A 17333-nucleotide genomic window follows, 5' to 3' on the forward strand; every position below is an offset into this window, starting at 1 on the left:
AATTCTCAATTCTGCCATCTGGTAGGACGTCCGGGTAGTGCAGCAGTAGATTCCCTGCCTACCAAGGTTCGAGCCCCCGTGGGTGTTGCCTCCGGCTTGGTCGGGCGTCCGTACAGGCACAATTGGCCGTGTCTGCGCAGGTGGGAAGCCGGATTAAGGGTATGTGTCCTGGTCGCTGCACTAGTGCCTCCTCTGGTCGGTCGGCGCGCCTATTCGGAGGGGAGGGGAACTGGGGGAATAGCGTGATCCTCCCACATGCTACGTCCTGCCGGTGAAACTCCTCGCTGCACATGTATCGGAGGAAGCCTGTGCTAATCTACGACTCTTCCCAGATGGGCAGAGGGGGTGGAGCAACGACAGCTTGGCGGAAATCTGGGGGGGGGGGGGGGACTGACGTCTGGCAAGTGCTATCACAGCATCAGAGACTGTTTTTACCCTCAGGCGGTCAGGATCATAAACAGTGGACATGTCTGACGCACACACATGCAGAAGGACTGTCCTGTACTGTCGTTACTATGATCATTTAAAAAAAATTACGTCCTTCTTGTACACTACCAGGCAAAGTTTTGGGACACACATTTTTCTTTATTTTTACTATTTTTCACATTGTAGAATATTAGTAAAGACATCAAAGCTATCAAATAACACAGATGGAATCATGCAGTGAGCTTTTTTCAAATCAAATCAATGCAATCTTCTATTTTAGATTCTTTAAAGTAGCCACTTTGCCTTGATGGAAAGGCAAAGGCTTTGGAAAGAAATACACACATAGGCTCGTCACTATTTACATTTGTCTTAAAAAAGACATTTTTAGCAAAAGGCTTTGGATCAAAATGGCTTCAAGAGAATGAAAAACATACAATAAGTTGTACATTCAATCAGGTGTCCAAACTTTTGACTGGTAGTGTTTTTTCTTTAAAGGGAGAGACTTGGCAACATGCTTTTCATTGCATTGAAAATAATGACAATAACGTGTTGAACTAACACGTTGAACTTGTGTATTCTTGCTTCTGGTATGCAGCAGACAGGTAACCTGCTCTTCTGTGTGTGCAGCAGACAGGTAACCTGCTCTTCTGTGTGTGCAGCAGACAGGTAACCCCCTTGCTCTTCTCCCCCCTCAGAACTCTCACATCCGTTACATAGAAGGCGGAGCCTCCTCACAGGCCTTTCAGTTCTTTGTGCCGATTGGAGCGGGGGCGGGACTTCACCTGCCGTCCTCCATGTTCATTGGCCAGGCCAGTGACAAGCGAGCCTCTCCTGACCTCTCAGCGGATGAACAGCTGGCCTGCCGCTGGAAGAAGGTGAGGAAGTGATGCCAGGAAAGGAAACCGGTTTTATGATCCTGTTGTAGATCAAAAGAACTATATCATGGAATGGAATATTCAGGGTTCCCACACGTCCTGGAAAACAGTTGACCGATTTTCCAATCATGGAAAACACATGGAAAATTTGAGAAATAGTCAAATGCGCTGGAAAATCTTGTGTTGTCCTGGAAAATTATTCCAACATTCTCCTATTTTCCTTTAGCTGAGAATGAACTAGGCTATCTATCAGAGCTCCACAAAACTGAAAGAATCTGAATCTGAATTATGTTCAAGATCACATTAATGTTCAAATGGTAGTTTGAATAGGCTCCTCTCAGTTATGTTGTGGAAACGCTGTGAACGCACCGCAAAGTCTCGTCGCATGGCAGCACATGTGTACGTTGGATGGCGTTACAACTTACAAGTGGCCGAAACTCAGAATAATGCAAGTTACATTATCCTTCAAATGTAAATATTAGAGACTGCCGGCTGGTAACTGTCATTTTGTTTTTATTCACAAGAACACATCCCATCCTTAAAGTATAAATCCTGTCGCCGTACATGTACATCTGCAGGTGTGTGCATTATTCTATGATCCATTTGTCAGAATTACTAAGCATGGAAGAGATGATTTCATAGATAGATAATAGCCACAGACTGCACGTCTTTTAAATCAGACTTCCACAGAGAGAAAGATATTAGTGTATGGTGCGATGCCTGTCTGTTATACCACCAGCTAGATCATCACTGAAAATGTCTCGGAAAACGATCTCTAGAAAAGAGTGGGAACCCTGATTAAGCATCTTGTCTCTGCGTTTCCTCCAGTGCCATTTGCTCTTTGACTGCCTTCAAGACCTGGTGGACCACGTCAACGACTTCCACGTCAAGCCAGAGAAGGATTCCGGCTACTGCTGCCACTGGGAGGGCTGCGCGCGCAAAGGGAGGGGCTTCAATGCCAGGTGAAATCCTTATATGGTCATTTGGAAAGTGTGCACACCTGAGACTGTAAAAAAAGATGGACAGAGTGAGTGTGATGTCACCCATCGGTTTGTGGACTGCCATTTTGAAGCCTCTAGTTTGGCGTTTTGGCCGCTGCCATGACGGCGCGAGACCAGGGGTTTCCCACAGAGCTGCAGCACCGCCTGCTATTGGTCCGTGATCGGCAAACTGCACGATCATTGGACAGGTGACCTGTCAATCACACCCAAAACTGCCTTTTTTATTTTTTATTGTCTATTTTATTCTAAACAGGTGAGTTATATAAGAATTCACCCTCCCTACAGTTGTCATGAAAGGTGAAATTAGCTATAGAGACCAAAACCATTTTTTTAAACCAGGCTGTAAACATGTTTATTCCTGCTGTAAAATCGGGCATTTTAACATGGGTGTGAATGGGCCAGCCTCAAGTGGCCACTCGAGGAACTGCACTTTTTGGCACTTCCGCATTGGCCTCAATGCGACCAACTGAGACTGCCCCCTCGGTGCACACATAAGGAGCAGAGCTGTTTTAATGTGTTGTTATTGTGTTGTTATTGTGTTGTGTTGTGTGGTGCTGCAGGTACAAGATGCTGATCCACATCCGCACTCACACCAACGAGAAACCCCACCGCTGTCCCACCTGCAACAAGAGCTTCTCCCGCCTGGAGAACCTCAAGATACACAACCGCTCACACACAGGTCAGTGCTGCTGCTCACACACAGGTCAGTGCTGCTGCTCACACACACAGGTCAGTGCTGCTGCTCACACACACACACAGGTCAGTGCTGCTGCTCACACACAGGTCAGTGCTGCTGCTCACACACACACACACAGGTCAGTGCTGCTGCTCACACACAGGTCAGTGCTGCTGCTCACACACAGGTCAGTGCTGCTGCTCACACACAGGTCAGTGCTGCTGCTCACACACAGGTCAGTGCTGCTGCTCACACACAGGTCAGTGCTGCTGCTCACACACACAGGTCAGTGCTGCCGCTCACACACAGGTCAGTGCTGCTGCTCACACACAGGTCAGTGCTGCTGCTCACACACACAGGTCAGTGCTGCCGCTCACACACAGGTCAGTGCTGCTGCTCACACACAGGTCAGTGCTGCCGCTCACACACACAGGTCAGTGCTGCCGCTCACACACACAGGTCAGTGCTGCTGCTCACACACAGGTCAGTGCTGCTGCTCACACACAGGTCAGTGCTGCTGCTCACACACAGGTCAGTGCTGCCGCTCACACACAGGTCAGTGCTGCCGCTCACACACAGGTCAGTGCTGCTGCTCACACACAGGTCAGTGCTGCCGCTCACACACACAGGTCAGTGCTGCCGCTCACACACAGGTCAGTGCTGCCGCTCACACACAGGTCAGTGCTGCTGCTCACACACAGGTCAGTGCTGCCGCTCACACACACAGGTCAGTGCTGCCGCTCACACACACAGGTCAGTGCTGCTGCTCACACACAGAAGCATGTGAGAGTCTACAACTCTCCCCGGATCGGCAGGGGGGGTGGAGCAACAACTGGGACACCCTAGCAGGGGCCAAGTACAATTGGGGAGGGAAAAAGAAAAAGAAAATAAAAAAGCACGTGTTTTTATGATCCATGTGTTTTTGTCTGAACCATCTCTCCTCACTGCAGGTGAAAAGCCCTACATTTGTCCCTATGAGGGCTGCAACAAGCGCTACTCCAACTCCAGCGACCGCTTCAAGCACACGCGCACACACTACGTGGACAAGCCCTACTACTGCAAGATGGTGGGCTGCCTGAAGCGCTACACAGACCCCAGCTCCCTGCGCAAGCACATCAAGGCCCACGGCCACTTTGTGGCCCAGGAGCACGGCTCTCCAGGCGGGGTGGGCTCGCTGCTGAAGGGGGCGCAGGTTGGAGGGCTGCTTGGTGGAGCGATGCTGAAGGAGTCGGAGCTGTCCTATGTGAGCGCGGCCCACATCATCATCCCGGGTGCGGCGGCCGCCCTCTTGGGGGGCCACGCCCTGCAAGGCCTGGGCGGCTCCCTGCCCTTGTCCCCCCTCAGTCCTCGGCCCCTGGACCTCAGCACACTGGGCTGCCCCGGCTCCCCTCCGGGCAGCCTGGCAGGCGCCTCCATCCTTTCCTTCCACGGCTCCGCGCTGAGCCTGGCCAAGTCCCCTCTGCTCTCCACCGCCTTCCCCTCCTCGGCCCTGGGCCTGTCCATGCTACCCATGCTGGGGGCTGAACGCAGGCTCCACCACGGCCGGCAGGCCAGGGCGAAGAACCGCGGGGAGGAGCCAGAGGACGAGGTGCCTGGGCGGGTCCTGAACCTCTCCACGGGAGGGTCTCATGATCCCCTGTCCTGGGTGGTCATCCCCCCAGGCGCTGTGGTGCTCAAGCCAGCTGTGGTCAACTGACACACACACACACACACACACACACACACACACACACACACACACACACACACACACACACACACACACACACACACACACACACACACACGCACACACACACACACACATGCATTCCAGAGGAGCTCAGGGGGTTGGGGTGGGAGGGTGAAAGCCATTGTAGGGGTACAGGGGTCAAAGGTGACAAAGGTTGGCTCGCACAATCAAATCCAGGCCATGCATTTCTGAGAGGAGCTGGAAAAAGAGAAAACGATAAGGATCCAGTCCTCGATCAGCTAAATAGATAACTCTACACAACACAAGCCTCTTTCTGTGGTTGGGACCATGTTGGGACCACGGGGACGGAGAAGTCCGTTCAGGACATGTGTTGGTAGGTGTTTGTATCACGAGGCCTGACCGTGGCCTTCTTACTGCTCTCTCCTTTTATACTTTTTTCATTCCTCTTAGCTGGTTCTGTGGACCAGCGCCATGAACGTGACAGTCTCAGTGCTCTGTGTTCTTACTAAAGTCCTGCTTCATTCATAACTATTTATATGCCTGTACTCCAATGACAGTGTGCCTGTGGCCTAGCAGTGAGATAGATACACCATGAAAACACTATGACGCACTCACAGTTAGGCTAACGGTACATGATATTTCCATTTTCTTAAAGCTATGACCTATTTCTCACATATTTCCGTGATGAATAATATGATTCAGACAAACTTGCCGTACCAAAGCAAGTGAAATCAAACTGGCTTGGATTGGGCTTTGTTTGTGCTGGATAGGCTGCAGGACCCGGCTTCAGACAGTGGGGCGGCGCTATCCACAGGAACATAACATCCCCTCTGAGACGGTTCTGTTAAACACAGCACTTAATAGTGTGTGAACTGGCGATAGTATTGAAAACCTCACAACAACTGCTGCTAACCTCACAGCTCCTCCAGTATAACGTAAGCTAGGAGAGAGCACTTTTGACAATCTGTCCCCGTTTTGGGGAGGGTGACGAACACGGACCGGCCCAGTCCACGAGACTGTGTGCCGGACGTGCAGACTAGGGGCTCGACATAAGAGCACAGAGCAATCTGAACTCTTAGCACAGACAAACGGTGTTACATCACCTGGCAATGACCAATCATCACTTACTCTTTTTCATGTTGAAACCTAAGGCACTGGTGTGTCTGGCGCCCCCTTCTGGCAGGACACGATACACTAATATACCCCGCTTGCCACTGACAGAACGAGTACTGTTTTGCTCCTGGATTGTCCAACTCTTTCCCGTAAATTGGATCAACACAGCCAGTTTGTGTATGAAAGGGCCAGTGTGGCGGTAAACACTAGTGTCTTGTATTTGACCCGAGCAGACGCACAACAAGCCGTGCACACCAGGTGGTTGTCCAGTCAAAGCCTGACTCGGCCTTTCTTGGTTGAGGTTTTGTCCCAAGTTCAACAGTCCCAAGTTGTGCCAAAAATACCAGACCTTGAGAGGAGAAAGTGGGACGTCCGTATTGTGCCGCAGAGGGGGGTGCCATGCACTCAGTGCCACATACAGCTGGACTGACTAGGAAGCCACACTATTGCAAACTGCCTCATTTTACGCTGTCCAAAGGGGGCAAAAACAGACAAAAAAACAGACTTACTTCGGGGAAAACTCTTCTCATGGTTCGATCACGCAGTCAACATGCACTTACCACAAACTATGTTCTTTCCCTGTTTTATTAAATGTTACTGCCAAGTCATTGTTCTTTGGAAACGGTTTTGCTCTTATCCCATTTTGTGCTCAGGCCTGCGAGGGTCAGCTTCGCTGCGGGGTCCTTCCAAGCTTGTGTCACAGATTTGCTAATGTATGTAGGAGGTCGACTGCACCGTGTACCCGGGGTTTCCACGGAGGAGAGGTGGGAGGAAAGGAGAGGATCTTAACACGAGGAACTTTCCCTCAAGAGACTGACACGCCCGGTCCTCTCTCTCACTCCTCCATCTCTCCTCTCGTTCTCCATCCCCCGTTCCTAAGGATAATCACAGTTATTGCTGTTATTGTTTTAGTCGTTATTTTTGTTGCTGTTGCTCAGACGAGACATTTTTTCTGATGTTGAAGTTGCTTCGATTCCTCGTGTTCTGCGATGGCTGCTCTGCACTCAGCTTTCTGCTGTCTAGCCCGGGTCTCTTAACGGGGTTGGAGAGAGAGAGAGAGGGAGAAGTTTGGGTGGCCCTCTGGAGGGAAATCAGGTTCTAGGGGGTATCCAGTGGACCACATGACATCACATTCCTCCATGACAATCACATTGCTGCACTCAGAGGAACATTCAGGCTGGGCTGGATTGTCTTCTTTGTCACGTCCCTAATGAGACTGAGACCAAACACGCCGCTCGACAACACGACTGGACTCGCTAATCAGTGTCCAAAACAGCAGATTATCTCGGGGTAGGATTGCGATCGGAAACTCTGCGACGGCTGTCTTCCGACTGTGACTCTCTCCATGGTCACATAAAGCAAACAGCCGTGGAGAAATGACAACCGGCTGTAAGGATTCTAAAATGGCGGGGCGGCCTTGGGAGAGCGTGAGAGAACACAAGAGCGTGGAGTGGTTGAATGAATAAATGAATGGACAGAGGGGATAGGGAGAGATGAGAGAGAGAGGCTGTGTGCCAGCAGGCGAGAGAGAGAGAGAGGGAGAGAGAGAGAGAGAGAGGCTGTGTGCCAGCAGGCGAGAGAGAGAGAGAGAGAGAGAGAGAGAGAGAGGCTGTGTGCCAGCAGGCGAGAGAGAGAGAGAGAGAGAGGATGGCTGTGCTGTGCTGTGTGTGGAGTGCCCCCTCCATACGGCCACCTACCCGGCTGGCCGAGCGGCCCTCTCCACTCTGAAGTGAGTGGCCGCACTGTGCCCGATGTGGCACCACACTCACAACAGGCATGCCAGCCAGCCAGCCAGCAGCCAAACTAGGCCACTGAACTCTGTCTGCCCTCTGGGACTAAAGAAAATAAATAGATTAAACTCCACCTACCTCCACCCCCCACTTTCCTCCACCTCCGGCCCACAAAGCTTTTCAGCAGAGTTGAGGGGAAAACGGGCGAAATACACGCCACAGGCACGGTAAACAGAAACAAAATGCAAGCGTCACGTGACCTCTCTGTCTGAACATGTGAGAGATTTTGAAGAAGCGGAGTCAGAACGGCGCCTTGTGTCCGGCCCGCTCTCTCTCTCTCTCTCTCTCTCTCGCTCGCTCGGGGATAGTCTGGTGCCAAAACCCTCGTTCCGTGTCATCCCCGATTCTGCTCTGAAAACAGGGCGTCGTAGTAACGTGAATAAATGTGATGCGCGTTATCTATTTATGTAGCTACACAAATCTAATGAACCAACACCATAAAGCATCCTTCTATGGGGGGCAAAGCGGAAAGACCACCGGATGAAGCACCGGAAACACAGGGTCTCAGGGCGCATGACAAAGCGACCGCCTACTTCCTGCTTCAGCACTGTACCAGAGATTTTCATCCGCCACTTATTTTCCCATAGACATTTCGTAAAATGCTTATAAAAATAGTTTTACTTGTTCAAACCAAACGGTTCAGAATAGATTTAGAAACAGGAGAGACCACATAACATTTCACTCGGACCAAAGCGTAACAAAATTGCGGATTTAAAGAAAATATGTTTTCGATGTAGTTTTTTAAGGTTTTGGTCCGAGTGACATGTTCTATGGTCTCTCCCAATTCTAAATATAGCTGAACTGTTTGGTTTGACGAAGTGAAACTATTTTTATAAGCATTTTACGAAATGTCTATGGGAAAATAAAGGGCGGATAAAAATCTCTGGTACAGTGCTGAAGCAGGAAGTAGGCGGTCACTTTGCCTCTCTATTGGCTCATTTCCACCACATTTTGCAGCCCTGCACAGCTCGTCGCCACTCGGCTCTACTCGTTTCGACCCGATGGATGTTTTGCTTCGACCGCTGCTCGATCTGCCCCCGCCCACACCTGGTCGTCATAGCGACCGCATATCTGCCCTCCGCCCATAACTGAAGTAGGCTATAACACGTTAAAATTAAATCCATACACAGAACTTTTAAACTGTTTATGAAATACTGGTGCCTCTAAATTACCTACAGTGTACATGGGCAAATGTGACAATCGGCCAGGAGAATGGATATCACTTTGTTGTTAGTCAAACTCACATGCATGCGCTGCGCGAGGGACGGGGGTTGGGTACCAGGCTCTCGAGAGAGCCTGGTGACGCGAGGTTAGCTCGGGGAGGATTTGCAGCAGAAGGCGCACTCGATGCATACCTGTTTCTGCCTCAGTCTTTCTGGATCATTCTAATCCCAGACACATACACACACACACACACTCACACTCGGGTGGCCAGTCTCTATGTTGGGGCTGGGTATTGAAGAGAATCTCCCCTTCTGAGTGGACAACCCTGGTATGTGATGTCATCAGAAACAGGTGTTAAGTAGGCTAGACACGGTTTCCCTGGCAACAGTGCAACCCACAGATATGACTCTCCTCCTCTCCTCCGCTGGTGGAAGCCGGGGACAGAGGCTCGGTCTGGGCAGGAGAAAGCTGAAAACGACACGGACCCTTCCTGGGTCCACATCTTTCCATATTAAATAAGCTGTTTGATCCATTAACCCTTTGAGCTCAATCTGTAATAAACTGCACTTTTGTTCCCCTTATAGAATGTATATAGACAGGGGATGCCAAGTTAAAAAAAAGAAAAGTACTATCAAACACTTTCAGTGTAGAGTGTTATTCATTGATTGTTTTGGGGACCAAGAGTTATTGCAAAAATCGTCACTGTTGATACAGTCGTCCTTGAGTGCTACAATGTACAATTAATTGTCAATTCTTATTTTTCTTATATGACATTATGAAAGCGGTACATGCTTCTGGAGATTTTAATGCTCATCGACACTTTTACAGTTAGTGCTGTTAGGTGGGAATGAGCATCTCGGTGTGCGCCACACATCCAAATCCAGGGCACAGATGTTAGCTAGCTAGCTAGCTAGGTCAGTGTCATTTACAAGGGATGCCATTGACTGAAGTGCCACAGTGTTGCACAAAGGGTTAATGATAAGACTAAGGCCATGCAAGGCCTGTTCCAAGTTATGTTTTTGCACATTTGTGAGATATTCTAATGTCAGTATTTTTTTTTCCAAGTGCCTTTTATTCTAGGTAAAATATAGAAGCTATACATTATATGAAAAATTATTATATGAAAATATATTTTTTCCTGGCATCATGTTCTGTGGTTGAACATGCAGAATTCTAGTTGTAAAACTCTCCAATTGGTACAACATAGCGGCGTTCTCCTGTTTTAGAGGAATTTTATTACGATATTGATCGTCAATGAAAAATAAACAAAATGTTTAATAAAGTTGCATTTGATACAACTTGTGCATTCATTTATTTTCCAAAAACACGTCAAAATGTCATCTTTATAATGGAAATGTACACAGATGTAGACAGATGTTAGATTCAGTCAACAGGCTCCATTTCCACTCACTGCATGCTGTTTCAACTGTGTAACGTCACAGCAGCTACTCCACAAACTGTGACCTAAATAATAACCAAGTGGATGCAGATTATTGCCAGTTATCAGTAGGGTTGTGCAATTAATTGAATTTTAACCTCAATTATAATTTTGGCTTACCACAATTATGAAAACAAGATACTCGAGATAAAACAATTATTTTTTATATATATTATTTATTCTAGTCTATTTATCTACATTTTTGTTTTTCAGTTCAATTATGTTTTTTCAAGTTCAATAATGCAAAAGTCAAGTGAGTAGTTGCATTAAATAATCGTGATCTCAAAATCAGTCAAAAATAATTGTGATTATGATTTTTGCCATAATCAAGCAGCCCTAGTTATCAGCATATATGTATGGCACCTACAGTATATGTATGGTACAGTGTACAATAAGGCTCTTGGAGATTGTAAATGATTGTTCTACCACAACTATAATTTCAAATCCCAGCTTTATCCCATCATGTTTCCTCTCTTTAGACACTGCGTCCTAAAATAAAGATTCTCCTTAGAACAAATAAAACCCAATATAAAGTGCATTCACAGAGTCTCATGATGAGCTCATCAACAATTCCCGCAAAGTCAAGACTAGAGTGTAAAAAGGAGATGGCTTTTATTGGGTCATAATTTACAGAGGATGGGGAGGGAGGAGGCGGGGCAGGCTTCACTTCATGTTTCCACGTTCTGCTGGTTCCGTTGTGACTGCTGCTTATCCTGTGCCTGAATACTAAGTTCCTCGTCTAGCCGCTCCTTGGCCCGCACCACCTGGACAGACACACGCATATAATAAGAATGATTATTAATGAGAATACAAAGACTAAAATACCAATTGCTTTATTGTTTTCGTAGTGGCGCTCACAAAGAGCAGGGACGAATTAATGAGCAATACAATCAGAAAGCCAATTATCTTCCACAAAGCCAATTAATTTCAAACACTCCTCTTCACAAAGTGGATTTCCCCTACAGGCTGTGAGTCACATGACATGACTATGGTTGGCTGTATAAAGCAGGCAGATAGGATGTCAAGTCACTGCTCTGTTGGATGTTAGAATGAGCAGAACGAGTGACTCAGTGTGGTTTTCACAATTGACTCCGTCTGTGGTTAATTAAGAATTCTGTCACACATGAAAAATAAAACATCCAATAAAGGGGGATCCTGTGGGAGAATAATAATTGTTGATAATGAAAGCGGAAAGAGAATGAGCTGCAAGCAGGCAAATAACAGTGGCCGGCGGCTGAACACAGGGTATTCACGGGGTCTTGAAAAGTATTAAAAGTAAGTCTTAATCGCCATTTTTGAGAGGTATTACATTTTGGAGCTATTGTGCTGATGGTGTTAACTGAGCATATGTTATGGTGTTAACTGAGCATATGTTATCATCTCATATCGATCGCAGACCCCTGAATTTAATCGATTATCGTATCGTGGCAGACTTTGTGATATCAGCAAATATCTTATCATTGTCCAAAGAATCTATATATCGTATTAGGGGCTGCACAATTAATCGTATTTTCATCGTCATTGCAATATGAACATGCGCAATAAACACATCACAAAGACTGCCTGAAACGCAATGAATAAGAAAAGTGGTTTTATTTACATGCGTCATGCATTCCCACTCAACAGCTGATCATTTTGTCTTGTGTTGTAAATCCAGCATACAACTTTCCCTTGCTCCGCCCCTCTGCCAAAGCCCAAACACGCTGTGTGTAGTTTCAGATAGAGTCAGTGTGTATTTAATTTCTTTATTCAGTGGGCATAGGCTATGTTTGGGGTCTATGATAGCATTATTAAAGCAGAAAAATATAGGAACTGTATAGCTAATATGCATACTTTAATATTTGTTTATTTATCCCAAGTCGTATCGTCATCGCTATATTGAACAATGTTATCGCACATCGCAGGTTTTTCCTCATATCGTGCAGGCCTATATCGTATTGTGAGAAACTTATGATTTACACCCCTGTTGCTGATGTGACGAAAGTGGCATCGGGGTCTTAAAATATATTGGAAAAAGTCTTAAAAAAGGTCTGAGAATCTTATCAGTACTTAGTTATCATGGACAGGTTATAGCAGTGATACTCAACCCGAGGCTCTAGAGCCACATGCGGCTCCTTTATGGGTAGTTGTGGCTCTTTTAAGTCCTACTTATTAGAAAGGGAGGAACATCTCTCAGCAGAATAAATCTCAGGTATCACGCTCTGTTTGCAGACAAGAGCATGAACCTAAAATTAGCCTTTTTCACTTCACACCATTTGCCACCACTTTTGTGTCTAAAAGGCAGGAAGTAACAGGTGCAAGCAGAACATTAATGAGGGTTTCCAACTTCCAATCCATTTGGTGTTCCAGTAGTGCCCTCATTAAAGTTTTGCTTGCACCTGTGTTCCTTCCTGCCTTTTAGACGCAAAATGAGTGAATTGGGCAGAAACATTTAAAGTGGACTGGGAACTTGTTTTTCTTCGTATCCATGGGTTCAGGAAAATGCATTTGTTTTGTGGTAACGTCATTTCACAATCAAAAGGTCCTATATGCCACAACATCACAAAATAACGCACCCAAGGTCCAGTTGACTTTCTGAAAAGTGGAGAGCCGAAGAGCTGACTCAAACTGAACCAAACTGGTTTCAGGGAGGACACTTTTGGATTGTGGCGCTTGCAAAAGTATTTTTTGTCAATGTGGCTCCTGAGTAGGGCGGCAAGGTTGAATACCACTGGGTTATGGTGTATTAGATGGAGTTATTGCAAATGCAGCTAGTGAAAGTGCACACTGCAAAGACTGATGATGACTGCCTCAGCTCTCCTCCATTCCACAATCGTGTTGTGACGCCACATAGCTGAGTGCTCCTTTAAAAAAAAAACTTAAGTGAAATGTCTCGTGTCAAAACATCTAAACGCCACTTACCTTCGACTGTATGTAAAACGAACCGCCCACTGCCTTGTCATTGACTTTGAAAAGGTGCCCGTAGTTCTAGAAACAGTTAAAGAAAATTCATGTGCCAGGTTAATTGTGTGTTCTTAATGTAGATAGTAGCTACACAGTGCTGCAAAACTTTGGATTGGATTTTGGATGTCCGATGCCGTGTGTGTGTGTGTGTGTGTGTGTGTGTGTGTGTGTGTGTGTGTGTGTGTGTGTGTTGTACCGTCTCTATCTCCTCGGGGGTGAGTGTGGTGATGTTGAGGATCTGCTGGGCCTCTTGCAAGCTCATCCCAGAGATGCTGGAGGCGGCGGCCGACTGCTGGCCCGCGCGGCCCCTGGCCTGCGCTGCTGTTTGACTGGCTGTGAGACAAAACATGCCACACACACACACACACACACACACACACACACACACACACCAAACCATTCACTCGTAATGAGATGAAAAATAAGGCTGTCAACAAAGCAGGTTTTTAACTAGAATGTGTCACTTTGGCAGTGTCATGGGGTCGTACCTGCATATTCCTGCCGTAGCGCCCGTGCAAATGCCCGTCCCACCACCTGTGCTCCCATCACAACGATCTGGGCAAGGTACCTCGCCTGCATAAGATGGAGAAGAAGAATTAGCACCAGTGGTTCTCAATGTGGGGTCAAGGGAGCACCAGGGGTCCTTGGGGGAAGGGGGGTCTCCAACAAATCGATCAATTGTTAAACATTATTTAATTTACAAGAAGTTAACACAATTAGAGAAATGTAGAAGTAGTTTTAATCATAGTTTATCTGTTATTCCTCTACTTACAATATAGGTAGTCATGGGATTCTGGACAAAAGTGTTGTTAGAAGGGCCAATGGCTCTCTGGCCAGAGTCAGGTAAACTGCACCTGTCTGCTCCCCATCCCACATCACTGCAGTCAACACACACTATGTTCTAGCTCAAGCGATTTACCTAGATGAAGTTAGCTTCTGAATCAAAGTGATATTAACGCTACTGGACTGGGAACAGGTTACGTAACTGTCAAACCAACACACAGAGACAGAACAAAACACCAAAAGGGAGACAGCGCCAGAACGTCTCCTGCTCCTGCTAAAGCTAACTCAATTGAATGACAACCCGCCGGTTCGCTAACGTTAGCTCATTACTTTAGGAACATCAACACGACTGTTATGAAATACATTCTTACCATTTCACGGCACTAACTTAGCGGTCTTGAACAATATGCAGCGGTGCAGCTGGGCGGTTTTCCCACATGTACTCCAATGAAGGTTACTGAAGGGTCAAAGTTCAAACACCCACAGCACACGAAGATATTGTAGAATTCAAGATGATGACCTACTGTGTGCTGCGGCGATGGTAACACTACTGACATCTAATGGTAGGGAGGTCAAACTGCACATTCAGTAAAGTTCCTCAGCAGCAAGATACCATTTCCCCCCGGGTCCTTGAGAGGTCCGTACGAGTCCACAGCCAAAATTAGACAGTTTAACTATACATATATTATTATACAGTCCATGGTTTAACTTCACAACGGTTTAATTTGCTAAAAAGTACCACTCTATGAGAATTTGAGTGACTATATCCGGATGAGCTTTATCTCAGTATAAATTATGTAATCAATCATATTTTTAACAATAACAAGTATTGGAATTCATCTCTTCTGGAGACAAGTGAAATCTGTGGCCAAAAGCATCTCCAATAGAAGGACCTGAATAAGAAAAAGTTTAGGAATCCCTGCAGTTGATCAACGTTGTTGCTTTCCTATATATTTGACATTGTGGTTTTCCCCATGCCAACTGAATGAAAGAGAGAGAACTTGCGATAGGTTCAAAAGGTGTTTATTGCAAGGCAACAATGAAAATAATAATAATGATAAAAAAAGAAATCCACAAACCATTACTCAAGTAAGACAGAGGAAACAATCCTTTACTCAATGTATAAAAAGGAAGTTTTTTTCCACAATGGAAGGCAAGTTAATATCCCAGAATTGACAAAGTATGACATTTGAGAATCACAAGCACAAATACATCACACAGACACTAACACCACCCACAGCACTACATATGATGTGCACTACCATCCATGCATGGTTCAAGTGGTTGGTTCATTCCAGTCTATCAGCAGTTGTAAACAACATAATTTTTTCAAGCCTGGATTATTGACAATATTGCATTGTGCTGTTAGCCCTGGTTAGAAATTACATGATGGCTGTTATGACTGCATTGTAATTTATTAATACTGTACTGTTAATGTAAAATAAACACCATGATTACATACTAGTATATTGCTACTAAACATCAAATAAGAAAATGAGCTCTATTAGTGGGGAATACTCCAGTCTGAAAAACCAATGGCGATAATGTATAAAAAGTTACATTGTGCAGCATATAAAGAAAAAGAATGGAAAGTGAGTACGACAGAAACAATCATAACCCTGAAGCACACTTAGGCCCCTCTAAAACTCCATAAGGAGGTGGTTTGGCTTTCAATGCAAGAGCCAGATCCCATTTTCATCAACCTGTCACCGCTGCACCTTTTCAGACAATTCCCCGAGTGGCAAAAACATTTGTCCAAAACGGACCTGTGCAGATGCAAAAAGACAAGACTGCTGCTAAAATGACTGATTCCATAATACTGGCTACAAACAGAAGAATGTGTTCAGTAAACGTTACTGTTGTCAATAGAAAGTCCAGTTCACGGTGAAACATGAACGTTGGCAACCCTGTTGTATCCTCTGTGTGTTTTTTTTTGCTGCTGAACATGTTACAGTAAAATCACCAATACATCCCTAAGTAGCTGGAGGCATACCGCTACGATGCCTAGTGGCTGAAGTGGTTGGGTGTGTGTTGTGTTTGGGGTGTGTTGTGTATGTGTGCGTGTATGTATGTGTAATGTATGTGTGTCCTTATTTATGCCTTGGTCAGACGGACTGACCAAACTGGAAGACAAGGGTTACAGTTTTTCTTTCTCTCTCCAGATGCATAGTAACCAGATGTTCAAAAAGACCATAAACAGTTTTGAGCCACATCACATTTTCAAAGACACATTGTGACTGAGTGTGCTTTATACTGTATGACTGGCCAGTAGAAAAGCAAGCCGTGGTTGGAAGTAACATGCAGGCAGACAGACAGTTTTGTTAGAAAAAACCTTGGAATGTTTGCAAATGCCTTTGATGTTGCACTTCTATAAGGGATATTGGATCTATTTGGCAATCTGCCCTACATCTTGTGAATGTTATGCCAGTTATTGACACTTTGATGGAGCGCCACATGGTGCAGGATTCTTTGTGCAAGGAAGGTGTCAGGTGGGTAGGCTGAGATGATAGCTGATGCTGTCGTGGCACGCAGGAATGGCAACGTAAGTCTTGAGCAGGTCCCCCCTCCTCTCTCTCTCCCTCCGGGCTGAGGGCGAGGCACCGCCCCCCCTCTAGTCATCCTGGAACACAGAGCAGCCCAGGTCAGCACAGGTGCGTTTGGACTGGCAACCAATTAGTGATGCGCTGGCCGCAGTTATAACCGCGCTGACCGCGGATATCCCGCTCCGCGGGCGGGCCGGATCATAGAAATAAACATTCTGATTAATAGCGGATGGGTTGCGGGCGGTTGAAACAATGTATCAGTAATGAGAAAAAATAATATTAATTACGTTCTCTAGTCTATCAACGTATTTTAAGCTACATTTTTCGTCAGGCACATTCTTAGTCGCCTATTAATTGTAGGATCCCCAAAGGACCCATGGCAGTGCTAAACGTAAAAAACAATAGCCATGTGCTAGGTCCTAGGCTCCACTTTTGGTCCATATATGGTCAATAATGTCAGCTCCTTTTCACCTAAAAACACACATGCTCAGGATCCAAATATCCAAAGTATCTCCCCATAACATCTCCCCATTTAGGTAAACGGCTGGCTCCTCGCAACATGTATAAATACAGTATGAGTAAAGCATGCAGCAGAGGTTGGTATAAATACAGTTGGAAATAAAAATACATATTTCTAATATTTAAAACAAATAACATATTCACTCACCCACTCATCTTCATCCACTCCCTCGAAGGAGTCCTGTGGCAGAGGGTCGTCCATGTTCCCCAGCTTAGCCACCATGGCACTCAGCAGCTAGGCAACAGATACACACGTTCAACGTTAACAAACACGACGATAAAGTCATCGCCTTTATTCGGCAAGTACAACATGTACACACGGTTAATACAACATGTACACACGGTTAATACAACATGTACACACGGTTA

The 17333-nt window shown here is 46.1% G+C and overlaps 3 protein-coding genes across 4 annotated transcripts in view; 1 reads left to right on the plus strand and 2 right to left on the minus strand.

Annotated features, from left to right (window-relative positions):
• The window catches only part of glis2b (GLIS family zinc finger 2b), a gene marked incomplete at its 5' end in the record, with an annotated part of 8406 nt that extends 3670 nt beyond the window's left edge, over positions 1-4736 (plus strand). Inside the window, 4 exon segments of the mRNA XM_083648682.1 lie at positions 1122-1301; positions 2130-2263; positions 2863-2981; positions 3929-4736. Of these exon segments, the coding sequence (XP_083504808.1) occupies positions 1122-1301; positions 2130-2263; positions 2863-2981; positions 3929-4674 (1179 nt within the window). The 3' untranslated portion in view covers positions 4675-4736.
• A 6062-nt stretch (positions 4737-10798) lies between these two features.
• On the minus strand, positions 10799-14379 carry pam16 (presequence translocase associated motor 16). Its single transcript, XM_083648643.1, has 5 exons — positions 14274-14379; positions 13608-13692; positions 13316-13452; positions 13078-13143; positions 10799-10940 (listed from the first exon to the last, which is right to left on the minus strand). The coding sequence occupies exons 1-5, from the start codon at positions 14274-14276 to the stop codon at positions 10845-10847; spliced, it is 387 nt and encodes a 128-aa protein (XP_083504769.1). The 5' UTR covers positions 14277-14379; the 3' UTR covers positions 10799-10844.
• Positions 14380-14917: 538 nt separating this feature from the next.
• coro7 (coronin 7) overlaps positions 14918-17333 on the minus strand; it is a 166057-nt gene continuing 163641 nt past the window's right edge. The window contains exons 27-28 of one of the 2 annotated variants that reach the window (XM_083649659.1): positions 17101-17199; positions 14918-16511 (exon numbers count right to left, since the gene is read on the minus strand). In XM_083649659.1, coding sequence (XP_083505785.1) covers positions 16224-16511; positions 17101-17199 — 387 coding nt within the window. In that variant the 3' untranslated portion in view covers positions 14918-16223. Of the gene's footprint in view, positions 16523-17100; positions 17200-17333 lie in introns of both variants that reach the window. The other variant, XM_083649658.1, reaches the window with a different exon arrangement.

The sequence above is a fragment of the Poromitra crassiceps genome, assembly GCF_964638095.1.
Source record: "Poromitra crassiceps genome assembly, chromosome: 13".
Lineage (NCBI taxonomy): Eukaryota > Metazoa > Chordata > Actinopteri > Beryciformes > Melamphaidae > Poromitra > Poromitra crassiceps.

Bases quoted from the DNA above. Each gene is read 5' to 3' on its own strand.
- pam16 (XM_083648643.1), bottom strand. The intron at 13,453-13,607 runs GTACGACCCCAT...TTTGTCTCACAG, and splicing joins GCTACGGCAGGAATATGCAG to CCAGTCAAACAGCAGCGCAG. The intron at 10,941-13,077 runs GTAAGTGGCGTT...GTGTCTGTCCAG, and splicing joins CGTTTTACATACAGTCGAAG to GTGGTGCGGGCCAAGGAGCG.